Source organism: Macaca thibetana, chromosome 9, assembly GCF_024542745.1.
Source record: "Macaca thibetana thibetana isolate TM-01 chromosome 9, ASM2454274v1, whole genome shotgun sequence".
NCBI classification, from domain to species: Eukaryota; Metazoa; Chordata; class Mammalia; order Primates; family Cercopithecidae; genus Macaca; species Macaca thibetana.
In genome coordinates, this window is record NC_065586.1 from 43,003,999 (window position 1) to 43,027,659 (window position 23,661).

Genomic DNA, 23,661 nt, shown 5'->3' on the forward strand with positions numbered 1-23,661 from the left:
TCCATGAAAAATAGGGCTAAGAAAGGCTACAAAGAGAGGGTTTTATGCCTATATGCCTGGTAATAAAAATATCACAAAAGACTGCAAAAACCACAACCTTGCACAAAAGCCATTGCAAACTTAACACAAAAAAATACGTCCACAGGAACATGTGCCCAAGAACTGCCTGTCCAGCCTTGAACTAGTGTCACCCTTGCTATTGATCTGTTTGGGCAAGAATAATGGTCTCAAACCAATTATGTAATCTTCATTTCTCCTTTAAAAGCCTTTGTCTTTTGTTACCTCCCTGATTATGCACATTACTATGGCACACATATTCCCAGTGCCGGGCACTGTTCCTGAATAAGTACTGTTTTCTTTTAGAGAGAAACTCTGTTGTTCAGGTTGACATAAATGGTGTCCAGAAGTAGACCTGGAGTAGGACCACTATTGGAAGAAATCAGCCATTCTTGGAACTGGTGTGCAGTCCTCACTTGAGCCCTTTGAGCTCTCTGTTTCTGTGACTTGCTTTTTCTGCCCTGAGTCTTCTTTCAGACTGAGCCTCCTACTTTTGGGTAGAAGCTCTTGACATCATTCAGCATCTGATTTAGATAAGGCCACTGTAACCAAAGACCTTATATCCCTCCTGAAATGATAACAATGTTTTGTCTTTTCTGGTAAATTCTTTCTGGTATAATGACAAGTGTTCTTCTGATTTGAACACCCTTGTTTCTACATAATTTACATTTGTTTGTGAGGCGTGTCTTTTCTGGCAAATTCACTTTTAGTTCTGCATTCCTAATTAAATATTTTGTTTGAGCTGCACACCTGGGTTAAAATCTCTGTGAACAATGATTTTGGTTCATTGAGCTCATTTGGTTCTCTGTGAATCATTTGGTTCTCTGTGAACAATGATTTTGTGTGTCTGTAATTGATTTGGCTCTTTTCTCTTGCTTGTTTCTGAAAATATTCTCCTGGTAAAAATAAGTTTCTGAATAATGGAGGCAGGATGGCTAACTAAAAGCCACTAGGGCAGTTGCCTCTGTCCAAAGCACCAGTCCAAACTCCTGACCTTTCCTGACAGGAGATTTTCAGGATTTTCTTTGCACTGGAGAGATCAAAAAGAAATGGAATGGGATTCTCAAGCATTAAGGCATGCCAGATTTTCTGGGATTCCAGCCAATTACATACTATGGCCCATTTTTTGCACATTTTAAAACGGATGGGCAAATTCCATCAAGGAAAATTCAGAGTCAAATAGTCATTATTCGAACTCTCTAAAAAAACTCTGCCAATATAGAGTTAACATGTAGAATCCTCTAAATTCTCTTTCTATCTCTATTTCTGTCTATATGCTTCAAATCTGCAGACTTGTCTACTGGTATTGCGATAAGCTCACTGCTTATGGCATTCCAGCCAAGATTTTCTTAAAAACGCCAAAAGGGGCATTCAAATCAATCACTTTACAAATTACAAAAGCTCCATGGTAACCAACAACCTAGACATTTTTTAGAAATATAAATTTAGGTTTGTCTAACTAACAATTAGAGTGATGAAGCAGTTAATTAAAACATGAATAGTTTGAAAAAAGGACTAGATAAATGTTTATAAAAGTTAGGCTCTTGGATTAAACAGGTCAAAATCTTAAACTCAGAGCAGTAATATGTCTCAGTCTGGCATAAAAATTTTGCTTTGTGTGACATGCAGGGACCAAAAAAAAAAGGAAAACCCAATACTACACTAACCCAATACTGTACTAACCCAACACTGTACTAACCAAAACTGCTAAGATGCTTTCCTTCCCAGTCAAACAAACTGGACTAGCAAACAAAAGATACATTCAAGGCTACTTGGAGATTTTGTTTTTATCATCTAATTCAACCAGTCATAGCTAAATGTAAACATTGAAAATTTAACTCTAAATTCATTTGAAGCTGAAAAAAGAAAAAAAAAAAAGCAGCTTGTTAAAAACCAAACTGTTATAAAAACTGTTTTACTCAAAATTTTTATCAGTAGCCTTCACTGGATTACTGATAAGGGCAAATAAAGTTTAGCCATGTGAACAGTAACCAACTTTGTCAGACATATAATTTGTATTCAACAGACTTTTATTTTTTATGTTTTTAAAATTTTTTGTCACCCAGGCTGGAGTGGAGTGGCACGATCTTGGCTCCCTGCAACCTCTGCCTCCTAAGTTCAAGTGATCCTCCCATCTCAGCCTCTCAAGTAGCTGGAAATATAGGCCTGCACCATGACACCCAGCTAGCTTTTTGTGTTTTTGGTAGAGCTAGGGTTTCGCCATATTGACCAGGGTGGTCTCAAACTCCTGAACTCAAGCGATCTGCCTACATTGGCCTCCCAGAGAGCTAGGATTATAGGCATGAACCACCTCACCTTGCCACAACAGGCTTTTTATTAACTAGTGAGTTTGTATGTTCCATTGTCTTATGACTAACATTCTAAAATGTAAGCTATAAAATCTTCGTGTGTGTATATATATGTTTAGGTGTGTTTACACATACGTACAAGTTTTATGTTGTGTCTACTTGGTAAAATCTGACATAGTCATCCAGAAATCCCTTAAGGAATTCTGTTTAGAATGACTTAAATAAATGAGTGCTCATGTAAAATATATGGTAATTCTCCTGCCTCAGCTTCCTGAGTAGCTGGGACTACAGGCATCTGCCACCACGCCCGGCTAATTTTTTTTTTTCTTTTGTATTTTTAGTAGAGATGGGGTTTCGCCGTGTTAGCCAAGATGGTCTCCATCTCCTGACCTCATGATCTGTCTGCCTCAGCCTCCCAAAGTGCTGGGATTACACGCGTGAGCCACCATGAGCAGCCAAAAGATTTTCATCAAAAAGAAGAAACTGCGAACATTGTCAAAATCAAAATGGAGTTAATATGTTTAAAAAAAAAATCCTGGCAAGTTGAGATGGGGAAGTCTATGAAGAGAGGATTCACGAGCTTGTATACCTGATAACAAAAACCATCACAAGTCTCTGCAAAACTACAACCTTGTACAAAGACCATTGCAACTTTTGCAAGGACATCTGCCCAGCTACTGCCCATGCAACCTCACACTGGGGTCACCTCTATTATTATTGACCTTAGTAGCCAAGAAGAATTAACTGAAACAATTATGTAATCCTCCTCACATCTCTTGTCAAATCGAACCTTCCTGAATATGCATGTAGTTTCCTATGGATGCGCATTCCCACTGTGATGCCCATTCTCAGATGAACATCATTTTCTTGTAAAGAGCCCTTGTCTGTCTGTTATTTAGGTTGACACATTCAAAGGAATTTCTGTGAGGCTGCTTTGAGGATTCAGGGAGATACTGTGTGTAAGGCACTTGGCACAATATCTGATGTAAGTGCTCAATAAGCATTACCTTTCCTTAGAAAGGGGATGCTCAGTCCCTAAGACACTCCTGAGAAAGTATAACCCAGTGAAAACCGAATTCCCTGAGACCATCCACACAATTCTAATGAGTGGGAATGTGGGGATGACAGGCCCAGCCCTTCCTATGTATTCATGGAAAAAAGGAAAATGGCCAAGAAGCCTCTTGGGGGAAGAGAAGTCATCCTGGGATTACCACATGGCCCTGGAATTAGATGTCAGTGAACATATTATCATCAGATCAAATGAATGTATCAAAGGGCCACCTGGGAAGATCAAGGAGGATGCAAAAATCCAACTGCACCCCAGGCACTCAGTGGGGAAGAGCACACGCCCCTCCCCAGCACCCAGGGCACAGTGTCTGCCTGGACTGTGCGCTTCCTCAGGCCACTCCACCATCACAGAGGTCCTCTGATGCCTAACTATAGTCAAATAACAGGAGATTTTTTAAAATGCTATAGCCCTTCCACGAACCAACTGCTCTACACATGTGATTTTGCATAGTTAGGTGCAACTGTGGCTGACCATCTGTAATATGAAAATCCACACCCAAAATGCTTCAAAATCTGAAATTTCTTGAGCACCAACATGATGTTCAAAAGAAATGCTCAACAGAGAATTTCAGATTTCAAATTTGCGGTTTGGGATGCTGAAACATAAGCATAATGCACACATTCCAAAACCTCAAAAAATTGAGAAACTAAAACATTTGTGGTCCCAACCATTTCAGTTAAAGGATACACAGCCAGCACCATATTGGCTCCATGTTAAATTGAGAAAATAGAGGCTCAGAGTAGAATACTCATCTGGTCAAGGTGACACAGGCAATGTGTGCCTGAGCCAGGATTCCAGGGCCCAGGCCTACAGGCTGGCATCCTCCCTCAATGCAAGGTAAACACACCCCTCTGGGCAAGCTACTGGTGCACCTGGCCAGCCAGGCTCAGACCTCCGGGGCTGCCACCATTTCCCAGGAGTAGCCTTGTGGGCTTCGGGTCCTTCCAGCCTCACTGAGGGGGAAGCCCTGATCTGAGATGCTCTCTTGGGATTTGTTACTTCCCCACTTGGCAGATGAAGGGAGGGGTGGCCAGGCTTCCCAGTGCCTCCTTCCACTTGTCCTCATGGCCTCTAACCCCACCGGGTCCAAGGGAATGGTTGGCAAGGGCTGGGAGGCTTGGCTGGCTGTGGGGAAAGGCAGCATTGTGTGGGAAATACGTGACTCAGAGGCACCGAGGAGACAACTCACCAACGATAGTGGTTTCATTGAAGATAAATCTGCAAATAACTTCATCCTGTTTCTTTAGATTCTGAAAGCCATTTCCATGAACAACCACATGGTAGGGTTCTGCAAGGACAACGTTCAAAAGTCTGAGTGAGGAAGAGTGGAGGGCTGCCTCCCCTCTGACCTCCCTGTTCCTGGAGATCCAGCCCCAAAACCGAATTCACAGAGGCTCCTGTAAGGAAAGAGCTGCGTCTGAACCAACATCTATGTGCCCACTGGGTCAAATCTTCATCTGGTGTCACTGAGGGTCCAGGAAGAGGCGTCTGGGCCTCAAACACTCAAGGGCCCTCTCCCTACCATTCCTGAACCAAAACGCTAAGGAAAGGCCTTGGTCCGGGCACAGGTAGGCTCAGAGTGCTATTCCTGCCCTGAAATTTGTGGTGTTCCCTCGGGCCCCAGGTGTGCAGGCCGTGCACTCAGCCAGGCCCTCCCTGATGTAAGGTGTAAGCGGAGCCATAATGCTGCCTGAAGACACCATGTCTCATGCACCCAGCTGGGCACCCAGGCCTGGATGCCTCCTTCAGGGCTGCTGAACACTTGGGGTCCCTCCTCCCTGTCTTTCTGTGTGCCTGTGGCAGGCAGGACACCCACAGTGACAGGGCCAGGACTCGGGTGCGGCAGGCGAGTCACCAAGGACCCTGCTCAGGGGAATCCATCACAGAAGCCCTGTTTTAACTGTGATTCCAGAGACCTACAGGTGATTCCTCATCTCCTGCTCTTCCTGAACCAGTAAGGACCACAGGGCACCCACCCTGAGGCTCAGGGAGTGTGTCCTTCCACCATTGTGGAAGGACAACTCCTGCCATGAGCCAAAGACCACAGGGGGCACAGGGCAGGTGAGGGCTGGCCCCAGGAGCCAGCCGGGGTTACCACAGGTCTGAAGCTGCCAAGGGCATTGGCCTCCACCCCTGCCTCCTGGCCCAGGTCCCGCGCATACCAATCCCTGCTGATGCCTGGGGTGCCCCTGATTCATGCACCCAAGGAAAGCTTCCTGTGAACCCTGCTTCCTGCCTTCCTGCAGCATCACACCTTCAAGGCAGGCTGTGGGTGAAGCTGGCCTGCTGACATGATTTCTGAGGCTTTCAGAATGGGAGCCTGCAGTTGAAAGCCTGAATATTTCCCAGAAATATCTAGATTTCTAGCTTTCTTGGAAAATGGGAAATGCAGGCCTCAGTGGGTTTGTTTCTCCATGTCAGCTCCTGGCTGGGACCTAGGGAACCATGCTCCTCAGATGAGGAGCTCTGAGGCCCACCTCACTTCAAGGCCCTCAACGCTGACTGCTGACATCAGCTGGCTGAGCCTGGCCTACTCTTCCTGCTCAAGGTGCCAGCCCGGCCCTTGTAGGCACCCATTTGATGGATACTACACTGCCCTCAGAAGAGCCTGGGCCTAGTGGGGGCACTGAGGCTGTGAGAGACAGCAGGAAATGCCAACTTGGTGCCCTGTTCTGAGAAACTAGACATGGGCCCCCACAGGGCAAGCATGGGGGTCTCTCCCACCGCTAAGGCTGACAGCAGCTGCTTCCAAATCTGATGTTGCCAGATACTCTCAACGTCTTCCCGACTCGGGCTTCCAAAAAGCCCTGACCAGCCAGACACTGGGCTCAGTGTGTGCCCAGGAGGGAGCAACTGGGCCTGTGGCCTGCGCCCCTTGGTCAGCACAACTTGGCCACTCTAAGCAGGACTGAGGGCTGCCCCAAAGCTCCATGGACGGGGTAATTGCAAATTACATCCTGGGCTGCGTTAGGACTATGTATTCTATGTATTGCAAGCATTTTTTTCCCAAGGTGGATGGATAAAAGGAGAGAGAGAGAGAGAGAGAGAGAAAGAGAGAAAGGAACGTGGCCAAACATTCATTGTAAAATCCCAGTGGTGGATGTAGGTTTGTTTGTGTTCATTGCACAATCCTTTCCACTCACCTATAGGTTTGAAAATTTCAACAATAAAAGGGTGGAAGAAAACCAAAGAACTAAATAAGAAAATTATGCTTAGACATAGACAACCAGAAGTCATGATACATCCTGGGTGACAAGTGACTGATGAGAGGCACAGACCAAGCCCTTGGGCTTCAGGGAGTCAGAGGGCTGGTCATCAGGGAAGGCTTCCAGGATGAGGTGCCCTTTGAACAGGGCTGTGAGGGACAGGTGGACTCGGCCCTTCAAGGTGAGGCAGGGCTTGCAGAGTGCCTATGCCCCACCTGGTCCCACCTCTGCACAGGGCTCCCAGAGCAGGGAGTAGCCCCTGGAGGGCCTGGGGTTCCTGCTAAGAGCCTCAGACACCTGCCAGGCTAGAGAGGGAGGTCCCTGTCAAAATCCTCCAGCTATGTGTGGTGGATGGCTTCAGGATGGGCCTGGAGCAGTGAGGCCACCAGAGGCCTCTCCCAGGCTGGATATAAGGCCCAGGGCTAAACAAGGGAGTCTGGGCTGCATGCCTTCCTCCCTGGCCTCCTTCCTGGGCTCCCTGGAGCCCTCCTGGCTTCTTGGTGGCAGCCTGCTGACAGGGCTCATTCTGTTGCATTTGGGTTTCAGGCTCCTGCCTTGGCCTTTCCCTGCTGTGACTGTCACCCTCCATGTGGGGCAGCTTTGCCCAAGTTAGCCAACAGCTGACAGTTCAGGGCTGTGACGGCCAGGCCACATGGGCAGAGGCAGAGGGCCGAGCTGGTGGGCAGAACGCACCTGTTATCTCAACTCAGCTGCCTCCAGGGAGGAGTGACGACTCACATCCTCACCTGGGGTTGACAGGGCTGCTCACACGCCACAGCCTGTGCATGTCCAGGGGACATCATCAGAGGAGCACAGCTGTCACCACTGCTGCACGGCTGAGCGAGCGGCTTTAAATCAGAAGCAGCAGAAAGAGACCCCGAGGGGGAGGGGAGCTCTCTCTACTCCACCCCCACCCTCAGCTCTGCATCAGGGAGAGGTGGGGTCAGGGACAGAGCCCAGGACCAATCATGGAAATGTCAGCACAGCTCCCGTTTGTGGGACCTACCAGCTCCCAGCCCTGTGCCAGTCCCCACACAGCCCAGTGCCTTAGGACTCACGACAGGCCTGACAGTGTCCTTTCTGTTCATGAGAGGCACCGCTGGAACTCGCTGGAATTGGACAATTTACTCCTTGTTGTGTGCCCATGGAAAGCAGAGCTCAGACAAGGACAGTGTGCCCCACAGCCTACTGCTGGGGCACCCTGCAGTGAGGAACAGGAAGGCCAGAGCCCAGCTGCTGGAGGGCCTGGTGGTCTTGCGAAGGGCCTCGTGCTGTCCCCATGGAGGGAGGACACCCAGGGCTCCCTTCATCTCCAGCAGCCGCAGTTGTGCAGCTGCCGGCCATGCAGAGCCCCAGCCTGCACAGAAAGATCTCAGCACACACAGAGGCATCACAGAGGCCCTCACAGGGCTGTCACCACCAGGCTGGGAGCCCGGCTGGCAACAGGGCATCCTCGCTATGTCCCAGACAGCATGGACAGGCACTGGGATTGATCCTGTAGGACTGAGGTGAGCCGAGGGTGTTTGTGTGGATGCCTTTGTCGGGCTATGGAGGTTTCCTTCTGCTTACAGGGTGCATTGGGATGTTGACTCCCCCACTTCTTGTTCTTCATCCCCTGAGATAACCGCTTGGTTCCTGTTTCCCGTTTTGCTGATGTGGTAAATTACACAGATATTTCAGCTCCTGCACCTGCCTGGCCTTCCTGGGAGGAGCCCTGGCTGCTCCTGGCCTGTGGTCTGGGTTACCTGCGGCTCCATGCCATTTGCTGGTGTTTCCCTGAGAGCTTCTCACACATGTCTTTACTTGCTTTAAACTTATTGTTGTGAGGTAACAGCACACTAATTGTACACAGGTACTGACACTCCCACCCCCGCATATTCCCTCCACACCAACAGACACTCACATTCACACCCATGTGGGCCACACATCCACACCCACCCACCCATCCACACTGCATCACAAACACACTCAACCCACCCCATACCACACACATCACACCACACACCCAAAGCACACGCACCCACACACCACACACATAAATAGCAAACACACACACACCAAAAATACCGAAGACACATCACACATCCCATACACACACCACACACATCAGCAACACACTCCCAACTCCCCATATGACACAGACACACACTGGACTCCACATACCTGCATACCAGACAGCCTTCCCATACACCAGCAGCCTTCCACACACCAGGCAACCTTCCCACACACTCCCACAAGACCCCCACTCATGCCACACACACACACTGCACATACACCACACACACATGCATATATGCCCCCTACATACACTCACACCCCCACATACATATTACACAGCACCTCAGCTCCCACACAACATACACCCCACAATACAACACACACAGATGCATCACTCATGCATACCCCACACACCACACTCACAGCACATCTACACACCCCGCACAATCACACACATTTCCACAGCACACAGACCACGTTTTACCCTCTCCCACAGACTTCACACACATCAAGCCTCCCACAGCACACCTTCCCACACATACTACACACACTGCACCCACACAAACTACACACACACACCACACACACCAAACACACACACACCACATACACACACCACACTCACACTCCCCACACACATCCTCCCCCACACACATCCTCCCCCACACACATCCTCCCCGACACACATCCTCCCCCACACACATCCTCCCCCACACACATCCTCCCCCACACATACCAAGCAAATGCACACACTCCATACACGATTGTACCCATGCACACCACCCTGTGGCTACCGTGGGGCCTCTGCAGCTCTCACCTCCTACACACACAGTGGGAGGCTCCACCGATGTCACGTCAAGACAGACCTTTGACGTGAGCTGGAACACAGGAGGGGTGGGGCGGGGCAGGGAGAGTGAGCTTCCGGCCACAGGAGCCAGGCCCCCAGCCCCTCACCTCCGCCCACTCACAGCATCAACGGTGTCTCTCATGGCCTTGAAGCCATTCTCCACTGCAAACACGTGCTCTGGGCTGTCTGCAATTGCTGTTATCTACGGAGAGCAGAGCTGGCTTGGATCCCCGCCAGGAGGTGAGGATGCAGCAGATCCCAGGCCCAGAGGGCAGTGTCTTGCCCCCATGCTTTGGGGGCAGCAGAATGTCAGGCTCTGAATGTTGCAGGCTTCTCCAGCCAGCAGCCCACTCTTGGGGAGCAGGGAGCTCTTCCACCCTCCCCTCTGGTGTCGTGGGATTTGTACAACACGCTGTCAATCACTTCTGCAGTGGCCATGGATTGGCCCATCTCACTTGGGGCAGCTTAGACAACCATCCTCGGGGTGGCCCTGGGAAAGCCACCTGGGAAAGCCACCTGGGACGCCTTTCCCCACTAGGCTCGAAAGTGGCGCCTGGTCACCTGTTTGGAATTACCTGGTCCAGCTTATAACCGGCCACACCCACGGTGTAAACGTTGGCCCCCAGTTTCCGAGCTTTTTGAGCCTAAGGGAAAGAAGGCATTGAGTATTAGTCATCAAAATTCATGGAGCAAAATGCTGGTAAGTATGAACTGGACTCACTTCTCTGAGAGTGTCCTGAAATGCATGTGCCACCAGCTCTCCATCAGTCATAGCAATAATCATGCTGGGAACTTTGTCTGTAGAAGAAGCAAAGAGTGGCCTGCTCAGCAAAGGCACCAGGAGTGACCTCCAGAAGCTCCGGAGCCCCTGCAGGTGGCTGGGCCCACAGCACTGCCCACTCCAGGGCATGGCCAGGTGCCCCCACCTCATCCTCCAGAGGAGAGGCTGCCAAGACCGAAGCACCTGCCACCCAGAGACCCCCTAGAGTAAGGGAGGTCTCAGCCCAGCACCCATTTTACAGAGGAGGGGCTGAAAGGGGCACAGTCTTTCCCACCAGGCTGCCTGAATCCTCACCCACTAGCAGCCTGCACCACCTCTGCCTGAGGGCAGCTCCAGCCAGGACTCAACAACCACAGGCCTGTCCCACGGGCAGCAGGAGGAGCTGCTGGGCCCTCCTGTAACAGACAGGCTCAGGGAGGCTCCCAGGGGGCTGGGTCTTGCTGTGAGCAGAGCCTGCAGGCAGTCCTGCCAGCATCTCTGGGCCCAGGAGTTCAGGACTCCAGGTCAGTGGCACCTGGGCAGGGGACCCCACAGCCACCTCAATGCCTTTCCTCACCAACCCTGCCTTTTCCTGACAAGAGCTGCAGCGACACGGTGGGGAGGGGAGTTGGGGGCCCCGGACAGCCTTCTGTACCACATGAGACAGGTCAGGGAATGCAAGTCACTCGGAGGGGAGACATAGAAGGGAGGAGGAAGACTAAGGTGCATGCAAGGGGGCAAACCCCTTGGCTCTTCTCTTTTCCTTTTCACACAGCCCAGCTGGAGGGCAAGCACCTCAGGGTTATGAGCACCAGGGGTGCACACACAGGATCTCACACAGTTCTCAGAACTCCATGGGGCGGGGGCTTACTATGCTCACTGCACCAGGGAAGGACCTGGAGCTCAGAGAGGGTGAGCAACTTGCTCCAAGATGCAGGGCAGGGGTGGCCTTGCAGAATCTGCACACAGAGCTCTCTGAGGCTCTCGCCCAGCTCTGTTCCCCCTATGGGACCACCATGTGGACGGCAGGTGCTTACTTCCGGAGTTGAACGTTTCAATCTGTTGAATTGCCTGCAAGAAAATGAAGAAATATTGAGCCTGGACAGTGAGATGATCCCACTGATGCTCTAAGATTTTGTAGGTTAGGGTTAGGGTTAGAGTTAGGGTTAGAGTTAGAGTTAGGAGATCAAGGGGTCTATACCTTTCTAAATCCTGCCTGCATGAATGTGTGTCCATCAGGTACAATTTTCCGAAGCTGGTCAAGACCATTTTTTATTCTATTCCTGAAAAAAATTTAAAAAGGTGGTTGACCTGGAAAGACATTGACTGTTAAAAATCAGCTCCCAAGCTCTCCGGGAGCCACTGTTCTTTGTGCAAGGCCTCCCGGATGAAGGAGGGGGCCAGGCAAGGGCTTTGTCCTGCTCATTCCTCATCGTGATTTTGACCAGAGATTTCAAGCCCTTCTGAGCTCATCGCAGTTACAGAGAATGCAGGCCTGGGGAACTTCACCAGGGCCCTGCTTGGCCATCTCTGGTGACAGTGGGAACTTCCCATGGATGAGCAACTGTGAGTCAGGAACTGCACAGGGGTGGACATTCCTAATCCTAACCCTAACCCTGAACCGGGAATGGGCAACTGAGAGTCAGCCACTGACAATGGGATTGACATTCCTAACTCTAACTCTAACTCTAACTCTAATCTTCACCCTAACCCTAACCCTGAACTGGGAATGGGCAACTGAGAGTCAGCCACTGACAATGGGGTTGACATTCCTAACTCCTCTAACTCTAACTCTAACTAACTCTAGCCCTAGCCCTAGCCCTAGCCCTAGCCCTAGCCCTAGCCCTAGTCCTGAACCAGGGATGGGCAACTGAGAGTCAGCCACTGACAATGGGGTTGACATTCCTAACTCTAACTCTAATCCAATCCGTAACCCTAACAAAGACTCTCTTGTGTTGGGCACTCCATCCTTTGACAGGTAGGGCTGCATTTGGGAAAAGTCATCCTGCCAAACCCCCAGCCCTACACCCAGCCCCGACGGCCCCAGACCCCTGACCCTGACTCAGTTTCCTCCTCTCTCTTTACCCTGACACAGGAAGTACCAAATCTGCTTAGTTAGACTGCCTGGCCTCCTTGACTTTCTGTGCCCCTGAAATAAAAAGACCAAAGGCTGGAGAGGCAGCCCCGACAGCTGTGCATGCAGGGGCCAAACACTATCTGCAGGCTAGCTGGGGGATGTGGCCTGTCAGCTGCTGTTAAAACAGACAGAATGGGCTGGGGCAGCCAGGACTGGCTCTGGTGGCAGGACTGGGATGGGCCAGGGACTTAGGGTCAGGCTAATCCAATGTGACAGGCTGAGCCTGCACAGCAAGGCTGGGCAGAGCACGGACCCTGAAGGATGGCTTCCCACTGTGGGCAGAGCATCCCTGCCATGGCCGGAGCTCTAAGAGCCCCGCCCTGCCCAGCCCAGGAGGGGAGGAGGCCAGGCCCATCCATACCCAGAAGGGTCCACGGCCTGGCCTTTCTCTGGCCATGCCCAAACCCCGCTCCCTGTCTGGGTCACCCACCACAGTCCTCCCCCATAGACTTGCTTTTTACCACCTCACACCCACTCCAGTGTCTCTGACAAACCCACAGCGCAGGACACACAAACTCAAGCTCCCCTACCCTGTATTCCCTCGAAGCTGCAAGTGGGGCCAGTCCCCCATCCAGTCCTCAGTGTCCTCACCTCTCTCTGTGCTTCACCTCCTCTGGGCCCAGTTCCGGGCGTGTGCATTGGAAGGGCCCTCACCTCCCACCAAACAGGAACTCTGCAGTGCCCCCTGCTGGGCCTGGGCTCCAGCCGTCTGAGCTTGTTCCTCCTGCCTCCCTCCATTTTCCCAGCCTGCCCTGGATCTCAGAACCCCACCCAGGGACTCCCCAGTCTGAGCCTGCCAGCATCCCTGCACAAAAGCCCCACAACTCCCACCACCAGCTCTGACCCTGTCTCCCTCCCGCACTGGCCAGGGCAGGGGGAACAGGCGCAGAGCAGCCGCCTGCACAGGTGTGTGTTCACAGGACACCCCCACCCCTCTGCCAGGCCCTGGACCCCGGGAATCCTCACAGCCACCTTTCAGGGAAGGAGGCAGGGCAGAGAGAGGGCAGGGGAGCGTGAAGTGGGGGAGGCTGAGAACTGGAGCACAGGGGCCTGCAGGTAACCTTGCAGCCATAGGTAGGAGGGTGCAAGGGAGCGGGGCTAAGGTCAGGTGGGTACTGTGAGTTGCCCTGACCGGCCTGCCCTGGGTGCTGTCAGGCTCCCAACCAAGGTCTCCGGGAGCCCCTCAGCTCCCTGGAGCTCCCTCTGGCCAAGCTCACCAGACCCCTTGGGGGATCCAAGCAGCACTCACTTGTCTGAGGTGAGTGGCAAGACAGTCTGGCCGTCTGTGGAGTAGGTGATGAAGCACATCCGAATATCTGAGCTGTGAAGGAATCATGTGCTGGTGAGAAGCCAGAGGCACCAGCTCAGAAGCCAGGGTGGTGAGGCCAATTCCGCACTTCCCACCCCAACTTTTCCGCTTTGGAGTCCCTTGCTGGACACAAGGAGGTGAGATAAATGTAGTGAAGGACTCTGAGGCCTGTGGAGACAAGGGCTCCATAGAAGAGAGAGTCAGGATGGCAACTCACTGCATCCCCATCACTGCATCCCCACACTCCCAACACCCCAAAGACACTTGTGCACACACATGCACACACAAGCACACACACATATGCACACACAGGCGCACACACATGCACACAAATGCACATACAGGCACACACATGCACAGGCACACACACCACACACACACACCCATACACACACGTATACACACACATGCACGCACACACGCACCCACACATGCACACACTCACATGAACACACACACACAGAAGGCACCCACACATGGGCACATGCACACACACACGGACACATATACCTTATAATGAACAGGCAGGGAGATGCACACACAGCCCTCCCAGCTGGCCTCCCTTCTACTGGAAAATTATTTGCCTCTTCACCCCATTCCCTCCTCCCCCTCCTCTCCCTCATTTCTCCTTTACCTCAGAGGAGCGACTCCCTTTTGGCAGCCATGCACACGGCCTCCCTTTCCTCTCCCTGACCCTCCTTCCTGCCGGCTGACCCTCAGTAGCCCTCAGTGACAGTGCTGTCATATGTCCCCAGCAGAGCTCCTAACGGCTCCTGCCCTATTGCTCATTCATTTTACCCACAGTCGTCAGACTTTTCTTCCTTAAGTGCCATCTTGATCATGCCACTCCTCTGCTCAAGAGCCTTCTCTGGCTCTCCATGGCTCACAGCAGGAAATCTCAGCTCCTTGACCTGGCACAATGAGCCCCTGTGGCTTTGGCCTCAAGCTGACCTGCCCAGTCCTCTCCCAGCCCTCCGTGAGCTAACCTCATTCCCAGCCAAGCAAGACCACTCACTCCACCACAGGTCCCTGTCTTTTCCATCCTACAAGACCCAGTTCAAAGACGCACATCCTTGGAAGCCACTGCTGACTTTGTCCTTAGGAGTTCCTGCTTTTTCCTTCAACCTTCCAGGTGAGTTCTTTGTCCCCTACTTGAGCCCTCAGCACTGTGTAACCCGAGGTTCCAGGACTGAGTCACTGGTTTCCCTGTCTATTGTCCCTTCCCAGCGTGTGATGTCCCCAAGGGCAAACTGCCTCTCCTGCAATATGCCCAGGCTCACAGGCAGGAGCCAGCCAAGTCTGCTGAGACCCGATGGAACCAGTGAGCGCTGGCCTCATTCCTGCTTCAGAATGCCACCTTGTGCTCTGTGTCCCCCACTGAGGGACTCCCACGCCCACCCCATCTGATGGGATGTGCCCTCTGCCTGCCTTCCAGAGGAAAAGCTCTCTGCAGCTCAGGGGAGGCTGCCATGTGGGAGATCTGTACCTTTGGAACCTCGCCACTGTTTCCTCCACCCACATATAAAGGTCAATCCAGTTGTTGTTCACGCTGCCAGACCTAAAACAAAAGGAGACAGGAGACGTGGGTCAGGGAGATGAGTGCATCTGTCAGGTGGGCAAGTGTCTGCCCCGCCCCCAGCCTCCCAGCAGGCTCTTAACAAGCTCGCCTGACCCCAGCATAGCTGAGGCTGGGGTACACCCCCCAGTGGCCACTGGATCATCCGAGGTCATGAGTTTCACCAGTTGAGTGGTCAGCATAAGGTGACCACCCAGCCCCATCTGCCTGGGACTGAGAAGCTTCCTGGGATGTGGGGCTTTTGCTGGCCATCCAGGTGGCTGATCAGGTTAGGTGGGGCACTGTGTAGAGTGGAAATGGGAGAGAATGTATTGGTTGGAAAAGCCCCCAATGAACAATCCAAATATGGAAAATCAACCAAAAAAGTTTCATGTATGATAGCATCAAACAGAACAAAATACTTAAGAATAAATTTAAACAAGGAAGCAAAAGAAATGTATACTGAAAACTGTAAAACATTGCTGAAAGAATTTAAAGACACAATAAATGGATAGATATTGCATGCTTATGAATCAGAAGGCACAATAATAATATTGTTAAGATAACAATGTAATCTGTATCAAAATCTGTATAGCATTTTTTTGCAGAAATAAAAAATTTGCACTAAATTACATATGGAATTTCAAGGGACATAAGTCATATAACAAAAAAAAATCTGAAAAAGAAGAACAAAATTGAGGATACACATTTCCTGATTTCAGAATTTATTACAAAGCTACAGTAATCAAACTGTTATGGTACTGACATAAGGACTGACATGTAGAGCAATGAACAGAATAGAGAGCTCAGAAATAACCTGTCATGTCTGTGGTCAAATGATTTCCAACCAGTGTGCTAAGAACACTCAATGTGGGAAAGAACAGTAGTTTCAAAAAATGGTGCAGGGAAAATTGGATGTCTACATGCAAAAGAATGAAGTTGGACCCTTCTATAAACCATTACAGAAATTAATTCAAAATGGGTCAAAGACCTAAATGTAAAGGCTAAAACTTTTAAACTCTTAGTAGAAAACATAACTTTTATGACATTAGATTTGGGGATTTTTTTGGATATGGCACCAAAAACACAGGCAACTAATTTAAAAATAGAAAAGTTGAGACTGTGTCCGGATTAAAAATTTTGTGCATCAAAGACGCTACCAAAGGAGTGAAAAGATAACCTGCAGAATGGAAGGAAATATTTGCAACTCATATACCTGATAAGGGATTAATATCCAGAATATACAAAGAACTCCTACAACAACAACGAAAAAGAAACAATAAAAAAATGCAACAACAAAAAAATGGGCAAAGAATTTGAACAGACATTTCCTCAAAGAAGATATGCAGATGTCCAATAAGCCCATGAAAAGATGCTCCACACCACTAGTCACTAGGGAAATGCCAGTGAAAGCGGCGAGGAGATACAACTTCACACCCATTGGGTGGCTATTATCAAAAACTAAAAAATAACAAACGTTAGACTTTTGTTGGTGGGAAAGAAAAATGGTGCAATCCCTGTGGGAAATAGCTTGGCATTTCCTCAAAAAGCTAAACATAGGATCACCATAGGATCCATCAATTCCACGCCCAGGTATATACCAAAAAGAAGTGAGAGCGGGGACTCAAAGAGATATGGGTACACTGGTGTTCATAGCAGCATTATTCACAATAGCCAAATAGCAGAAGCAACCCAAGTGTCCATCAACAGATGAAAAGATAAACGAGCCGAGCGTGGTGGCTCACGCTTGTAATCCCAGTGCTTTGGAAGGCCAAGGCGGGGGGATCACGAGGTCAGGAGTTCAAGACCAGCCTGTCCAATATGGTGAAATCCTGTCTCTACTAAAAACTACAAAAATTAGCCTGGCCTGGTGGCATGCCTCTGTAGTCCCAGCTACTCAGGAGGCTGAGGCAGGGAGAATCGCTTGAAACCAGGAGGCAGAGGTTGCAGTGAGACAAGATCGCGCCACTGAACTCCAGTCTGGCAGCAGAATGAGACTACAACTCAAAAAAAAAAAAAAAAAAAAAAGATAAACAAAATGTGGTACATATACATACAGATAAATATTATTCAGCCATAAAAGGGATGAAATTCTGATGGATGCTACAACGTGGAATAACCTTGAAAACATTATGTTAAGTGAAAAAGGTCAGACAGAAAAGGCCAAATATTATATGTTTGTATGATTATATTGTGTGACTCCACTTACATGAGGTACCTACAATAGGCAAAGTCATAGATAGAGAAAATACACTAAAGGTCACTAGGGCTTGGGGAAAGGGAGGAATGGGGAGTTATTGTTCAATGGGAATAGAGGTGTTTTGGGTTTTGGTGTGGATGGGGTTTGAGACAGGGTCTCACTCTGTCACCCAGGTTGGAGTGCAGTGGTGTGATCTTGACACACTGCAGTCTTGACCTCCCAGGCTCAAGCAATCCTCCTGCCTCAGCTCAGCCTGAGTAGCTGGGAGTAGAGGCACACATCACCATGCCTGGCTAATTTTTATATGTTTTGTATAGACAGGATTTTGCATGTTTCCCAGCCTGATCTTGAACTCCTAGACTCAAGCAATCCTCTCACCTTGACTCCCAAATTGCTGGGATTACAGGAGTGAGCTACTGCTCCCGGCTGAGAATAGAGTTTCAATAAGCAATGATGAAACATTTCTGGAGATGGATGGTGGTGGCTGCACAACGCTGTGAATGTACTTAATGCCGCTGAATTGCACACTTAAAAATGGCAAATTTTTGTTATGTATGTTTTCCCACAATTAAAAAATTACTCAAAAAAAATACAATGGGTCACTTCCACTTAGAGGCCTAAAAGGTCACCTGGCCAAGAATAGAAGCACATGGGAGGCTGATTCATTTTCTTCCAGCTCAATCCAATGAATGAACCAATGAATAAGGAGTCTCATGAATAAGCTGGACATGAATGACCAAAGAGCCTCCCTGCAGGCAGTAGATGTTGTTCTGCCAGGAGGACTACTGCAAGACTCTCAGGGTCCCGCCCAGCTGCATGGTCTTTGGATGGGCTTTGGAGTCACACAATCCAGAGTTTCAATTCAGCGCCGTGGATGTCTATCTGGAGGCTGTGGTGGGCCATTTCCTGGCCATGGCCTGCCTCATTGCCTCCTCCTTACAATGGGGCAATACCCTTTACCCCTAGCCTTGTTAGGAAGAATCATTAAGGTTGCTTTTGTCTGCTCCCTTTACATCCATTCTAGGCACTCCCTCTGCATTCCCCCTCATCCAGTCTGTCTGGGATTGCATCAGGGCCTCTGCATTTCCTACGAGTTTCCAGCCTGTGACTCTGCCTTTCCTGGCAGGTCCCTTCATCCCCATCCTCTGTCATTGCCTCTGACCTGCAAATTCTCCCTTCATCCTCATCACACTTGGCAAGGTGAAAATGAAGATACCCTTTTTACAGATGGGAGACACAAAGGCACAGAATGACGAAGCAACTCGCCCAAGACTATGGGCTAGTGAGTGGAGTCTGCCTGTCTCCAGAACGGAGTTGCTCCTTCCCCAAGAGTAGCAGAGCAGTTACAAACCATAGGAATTGGTGGGCTGGGGTGCGCATCCCCTAAGCATCAGTATCTGGGGGAATGAGAAAATTCAGAGGAACTTCAACCTGCGATGCTGGAAAGAGTGCGGCACAGGAAGCCGGAGTCTTGTCACACCAGCTGTCTCTGGATGCTTCCCCAACCTCCAGGAGCCGCCCTTGTCCAGGAACCAGATAGAAAAATACCTGCACTACTCACAGCCCAGGATTGTGGTGAGGTGCCAGGAGTGCAGGGAAAGGGCTTTGGAGACCAGAAAGCGCTTGCTCTCCTGAAGACTGCACCACTGCTGCTACTGAATAAGCACAGAGAGTATTCCCACCTAGCAGGAGGAGTGGGAAAGGGAACCAAGGCAATCTCTCCAAAGCTGAACATTGCCTCTTTCCTTCCTGGTGAGCCAGAAGGTGCCTAATACACAGCCCACTTTCCCCAGGGCCACCCTGAAACAGACCCAACTGTTCCTGAAAGTGCAGGAACTATCACGTGGCTCTCCAAGTTGTAGAAGCAGCACTTAGAAGCAGCCAACCAAAGGCCTTCTCTAAGCAGTGACATTAGAATGACCAACACAGGCAACAAAGCAATCTCTCTGGGGCCCAGTAAAATAGAAGTTATTTGCGTGAAAAACAAATGAGCAAAACAACACAAAAACTCCAAACATCCACAGTGCGCTTCTGAGAACTGCTAAGAAGCAGGTCCGAGCAATCAGCTGTTGCAGCAGCCTGAGGATGAGGATGCTGACCCAGCTAAAGGGGGGATAGGGGATCGTCCAGAACCCCTTTGGTGGCTTTTTTCCTCATCCAGGAGATGAGGCACCAGGGAAAAGACAGCCATGGCATTCTTTGTGCCTCAGAAGATCAGGAGGCCTAGGTCTGGTCTGACCAAAGGGCTGGCCCTGCTTCTGTGACAGAAGCTTGCATCTCTTTGAGTGGCGTCCTGTCCCTAGTGAAAAAGAGGTGGTGGCTCCTGAGGGTGACCCAGGGCCAGAGCTGGAAGGGACACTCACTTGTCCAAGATGAAGTAGAGGTCAAATGAGCCCTGGCATCTGTGACCTGCTTGCCCCTGGCGCAACTGCTGCCTCCATCCTGGGCCATGGTGGTGGTGGGCCCTCCTGGAGCCCAGGGCCAGGCGTTGAAACATTCTCCAGCCAGGTCCATGGTACCGAAGGCTTCCTGCTCTAAAAAGCGGTGGAGGAAGCAGCAGCAGGAAGAGCAGGAAGCAGGGCCCCCAGCGGCCATGGCTCCTCATTATCTGGCTGTCCCTGTGACCCCACCTCACTCTTGGGTGCCTGTGCCAGGGCCCAGATAGGCTGAGCACAGGCCACCTCTGGCCACCTTCTCTGGCGCCTCCCCTTATGCCCAAGGGCCACACCCCTCCTCCTGCCCTTCCACCCGTGCACACTGTGGCCCTTCACCAGGTACCTCCCCAGATCGCAGGGACTAGGGTCAGCAGCTGGCTCTGGGAGACTTGCCTCCAGCTACCTGCCTGGCCCTTCCCCCACCCTGGGGACAGAATTCCTTTATGGTTGACAGGAAGGTTGACATGGTGACTTTGTGACCTGCAGCTCTTCCCAATATCCTGCATATTGACAACACCAGAGGGGAGGCACAGGACCTTTGGAAGGGCTATAAGAGGAAGCCTCCATTTCCCTTATAACAGCCCTCATAGTGTCCCTTAAAACCACTAGACCCTGCCATTTGTTCACTGGAAGAGTTAGCCCAGGTGACAGGTGAGGACATTGCTGTGGGTGAGGAGGTCAAGGACTGGGAGGCCAGAGTGTTGGCAATGGGAGGTTATTTGTATGACACTTAAGTCCCCCAGGAGATGGCAGATCTGGAAGAAGATGGAAACTGCGGTGTTGCCAGAGTCCTTGTGAGTGAGGGACATTCCAGTTCTCTACTGCTGTGTACCAGACCACCTACATTTAGAGACACACAACAGGCTCATTTTATTACGCTCACAGGTTCTGAGGATCAGGCACTCAGGGCAGAGTAGGGAGGGCTTCCTCATGTCTGGGGCCCCAGATGGGAAGGCTTGAGCAGCCCACATGACTTGAAGGATTGGGCACTGGAATTATCTGGAGGCTGCTCCACTCACACAAGTGTGGCTCCTGGGCAGAAGGGCTCAAAAGCTGGGCTCAGCTGGAACTGTGAATGGAGACCCTGCATGTAACCTCCCGGTGTGACCTGGGCTTCCTCCCAGCATGGTAGCTTCAGGGTGCTTGGGCTTTTACAGGTGCCCCAGAGTTCCAAGAGTGTTTTCAGTGAGCACGGCAGAAATTGTAGAACTTGTTATGACATCACTTTGGAAGTCACACAGTGTCACTTCCACTGTACTCTATTGGTCCAAGCAGTCACAGCTGCCTAGAGTCAATGGGAGGAACACAGGCCCCCTCTCTAGGGCAGGAGTGTGGACGAGTTCACATCCCAGTGTCAAAACTGCAGTAGGGGCTGGGCGTGGTGGCTCACACCTGTAATCCCAGCACTTTGGGAGGCCAAGGCAGGCAGATCACCTCCACGGATCACCTGAGGTCGGGCATTCGAGACCAGCCTGGCCAACATGGGGAAACCCTGTCTCTACTAAAAATACAAAAAAATTAGCGAGTGTGGTGGCCGGAGCCTGTAGTCCCAGCTACTGAGGAGGCTGCAGCAGGAGAATGGCCCCCCGGGAGGCGGCGCTTGCGGTGAGCCAAGATCGCGCTGCTGCACTCCAGCCTGGGCGACAGAGCGAAACTCCATCTCAAAAAAAAAATGAATAAATAAAATAAAATAAGAAACATCTTAATCAATTTTATTTTGTATGCACAAGAGTGATATACGATTAAAAATCCTTCTCTAATTAAAGTCTAAAACATGTCTTTCAATATGTGTAACATACAAATTACAAGTGAAAAAAAGTATTGGGTTAGTCTGGTTTTTTGTTATTTGATTTTTTTTGTTTTGGAATTGTATTTAATATAATGGAGTATCTTAAATAAGGGGTATTTCAGAATGAATGAAGCCTGGTATGTTTCCTTCAAAAGCGTATTTGAGCTATCTTGCTTCATATTCCTCTTAACAGTTGATATTAGCATACTCTAACATTTTTGCCTGGTGGTTAGTCATCTCCTTGTGATTTACTTTTTTATTTATTTTTATTTTTTGTAGAGACAGGGTCTTGCTATATTTCCCAGACTAGTCTCCAACTCCTGGCCTCAAGGGATCCTCTGGCCTTGGACTCCCAAACGCTGAGATGAGAGGTGTGAGCCACCCTCACAACCCTCTTTGTGGTCTTACTTTGCGACTTCCTAATTACTAATGGGAACTGGTCACCTACTCACTTCATTTTGGTCGTTCATGGTTCCTCTTTGAAGTGCCTAGTGACGGCTTTAGATGTCTTGGCTTTAGATGTCTTTGCTTTAGGTGTTCACCATTCTTTGCTTTAGGTGTTTTTCTCTTTCACATTGATTCAATAACAGTCTTTATATATTCTGGATATTAATTCTTTATCACTTGCTGCAAATATCTTCTTTTACGGTGTGGCTTGATTTTTTCACTCCATTTATTGTTTTTTAAACAACGCCTAAGTTCTTAATTTTAAGGCACTTGAACTGTCATTTTCTACCCTGGCCCCCTCCCACCGTACTACGGGAACAGCTAACTTCCCAGACACCTCTACGTTCTGGGGTCGCCGAGCCCGCCTTCTTGCGGGTCACAGCTGGGGCCTGGGAAGTGAAGGCCGCGGGCGTTCCCGGGAGGAGCTGAGCGTTTCGGATGCGGGGGAGGTGCCGCTAGCGGGGCCGCCATGCCGCTCTTGTTGCCCAGGCTGGAGTGCAATGGCGCGTCTCGGCTCACCGCAACCTCTGCCTCCCGGGTTCAAGCGATTCTCCCGCCTCAGTGAGGTAAGGAGGGCCGGCAGGCCGCGGGGGTCCACGGCGCTGAGGGAGCCGCAGGCACCGGGCGCAGCCCTCGCCTATCGCTGAGGTACTGCAGGCCCAGAAGCCAGAGGTCCGGGCGCCCAGGGTCAGAGGGCGGCAGCGAGAGCCGGCACCGCCAAAGGACGCCATCGCCCTCCTGCAGGGCCGGTCCTGGTCCGAGCCAGGTGGGGGCGGCTCCGGGGAGCCGAGCCGGGGGAGAGCCGGGCCGCCCGGCGGATCAGCAGGGAGCTTTCTCCAGGGTTGCGGTTTCTCTGGCCCGCGGCGCCCTCCCCGCTGGGGCCGCCCAACTGCAAGCCCCGCCCCGAAGGCGGGTGCAGCCAGGAAGGCGGGGCTTGGTGTCCTCAGGGCGCTGGCGCCAAGTTCAGAGCCGCGCGCTGGGCTGGGCGGTGGCGGCGGCGTCTGCACCTCCTCCCTGGTGCGCCGCCTGAGAGCCCGGGAGAGACGCGCGCTCAGGTCGGCCAAGACTGAGAGCAAGCGGGCGCAGGCAGCGGGGCCCATCTCACTTCCACGAAGGGCAGCGTTCTTGAGTCCTGCCTTTGACGGCGGCGGGGCGTGTTCTTCCCTTCCCTCTGTCAGCTTCCTCCAGCTCGCTCCCATGTCCTCTCTGAGTTCCATTGCTGTCCCTGTCCCTTGCCTCTCTGCTTCTTGTCTCCTTGTCCTCTCCTGTTTCTCTCTCATCTCTCCCTTTTTCTCGTGTCTGCCTTATTGGCTATTTTCCTGTCCTCCTTTGTCCTTTTTCCCTCTGTCTCTCTTTCAGCCTCTCCCCTCACGCCCACTTCCACTCTATAGGCTTCCTTCTCTTTTGCAAGCCAAAATTCTTCTTAGGTTTTTCCCCTAAGGTGACTTCTTGGCCATAATTGTTTGCATCCCTTCCCTCCGCCCACCGCCAATCCCTCTCTCTGTTCATCTTGTAGGGCCCCATTCTCATCCAGGGCTTGTGC

At 50.8% G+C, this 23,661-nt stretch overlaps 2 protein-coding genes across 2 annotated transcripts in view; both read right to left on the reverse strand.

Annotated features, from left to right (window-relative positions):
- LOC126962961 (anthrax toxin receptor-like) overlaps nucleotides 1–20,904 on the reverse strand; it is a 92,175-nt gene extending 71,271 nt beyond the window's left edge. The window contains exons 1-10 of the mRNA XM_050804723.1: nucleotides 19,811–20,904; nucleotides 15,179–15,250; nucleotides 13,633–13,704; nucleotides 11,448–11,529; nucleotides 11,284–11,317; nucleotides 10,208–10,284; nucleotides 10,062–10,130; nucleotides 9,608–9,688; nucleotides 9,457–9,517; nucleotides 4,625–4,723 (exon numbers count right to left, since the gene is read on the reverse strand). Of these exons, the coding sequence (XP_050660680.1) occupies nucleotides 4,625–4,723; nucleotides 9,457–9,517; nucleotides 9,608–9,688; nucleotides 10,062–10,130; nucleotides 10,208–10,284; nucleotides 11,284–11,317; nucleotides 11,448–11,529; nucleotides 13,633–13,704; nucleotides 15,179–15,250; nucleotides 19,811–20,052 (889 nt within the window). The 5' untranslated portion in view covers nucleotides 20,053–20,904. The remainder of the gene's footprint in view (nucleotides 1–4,624; nucleotides 4,724–9,456; nucleotides 9,518–9,607; nucleotides 9,689–10,061; nucleotides 10,131–10,207; nucleotides 10,285–11,283; nucleotides 11,318–11,447; nucleotides 11,530–13,632; nucleotides 13,705–15,178; nucleotides 15,251–19,810) is intronic.
- Nucleotides 1–23,661, reverse strand: part of LOC126963224 (mitochondrial import inner membrane translocase subunit Tim23) — a 901,060-nt gene that overhangs the window by 140,916 nt on the left and 736,483 nt on the right. The window lies entirely within an intron of this gene.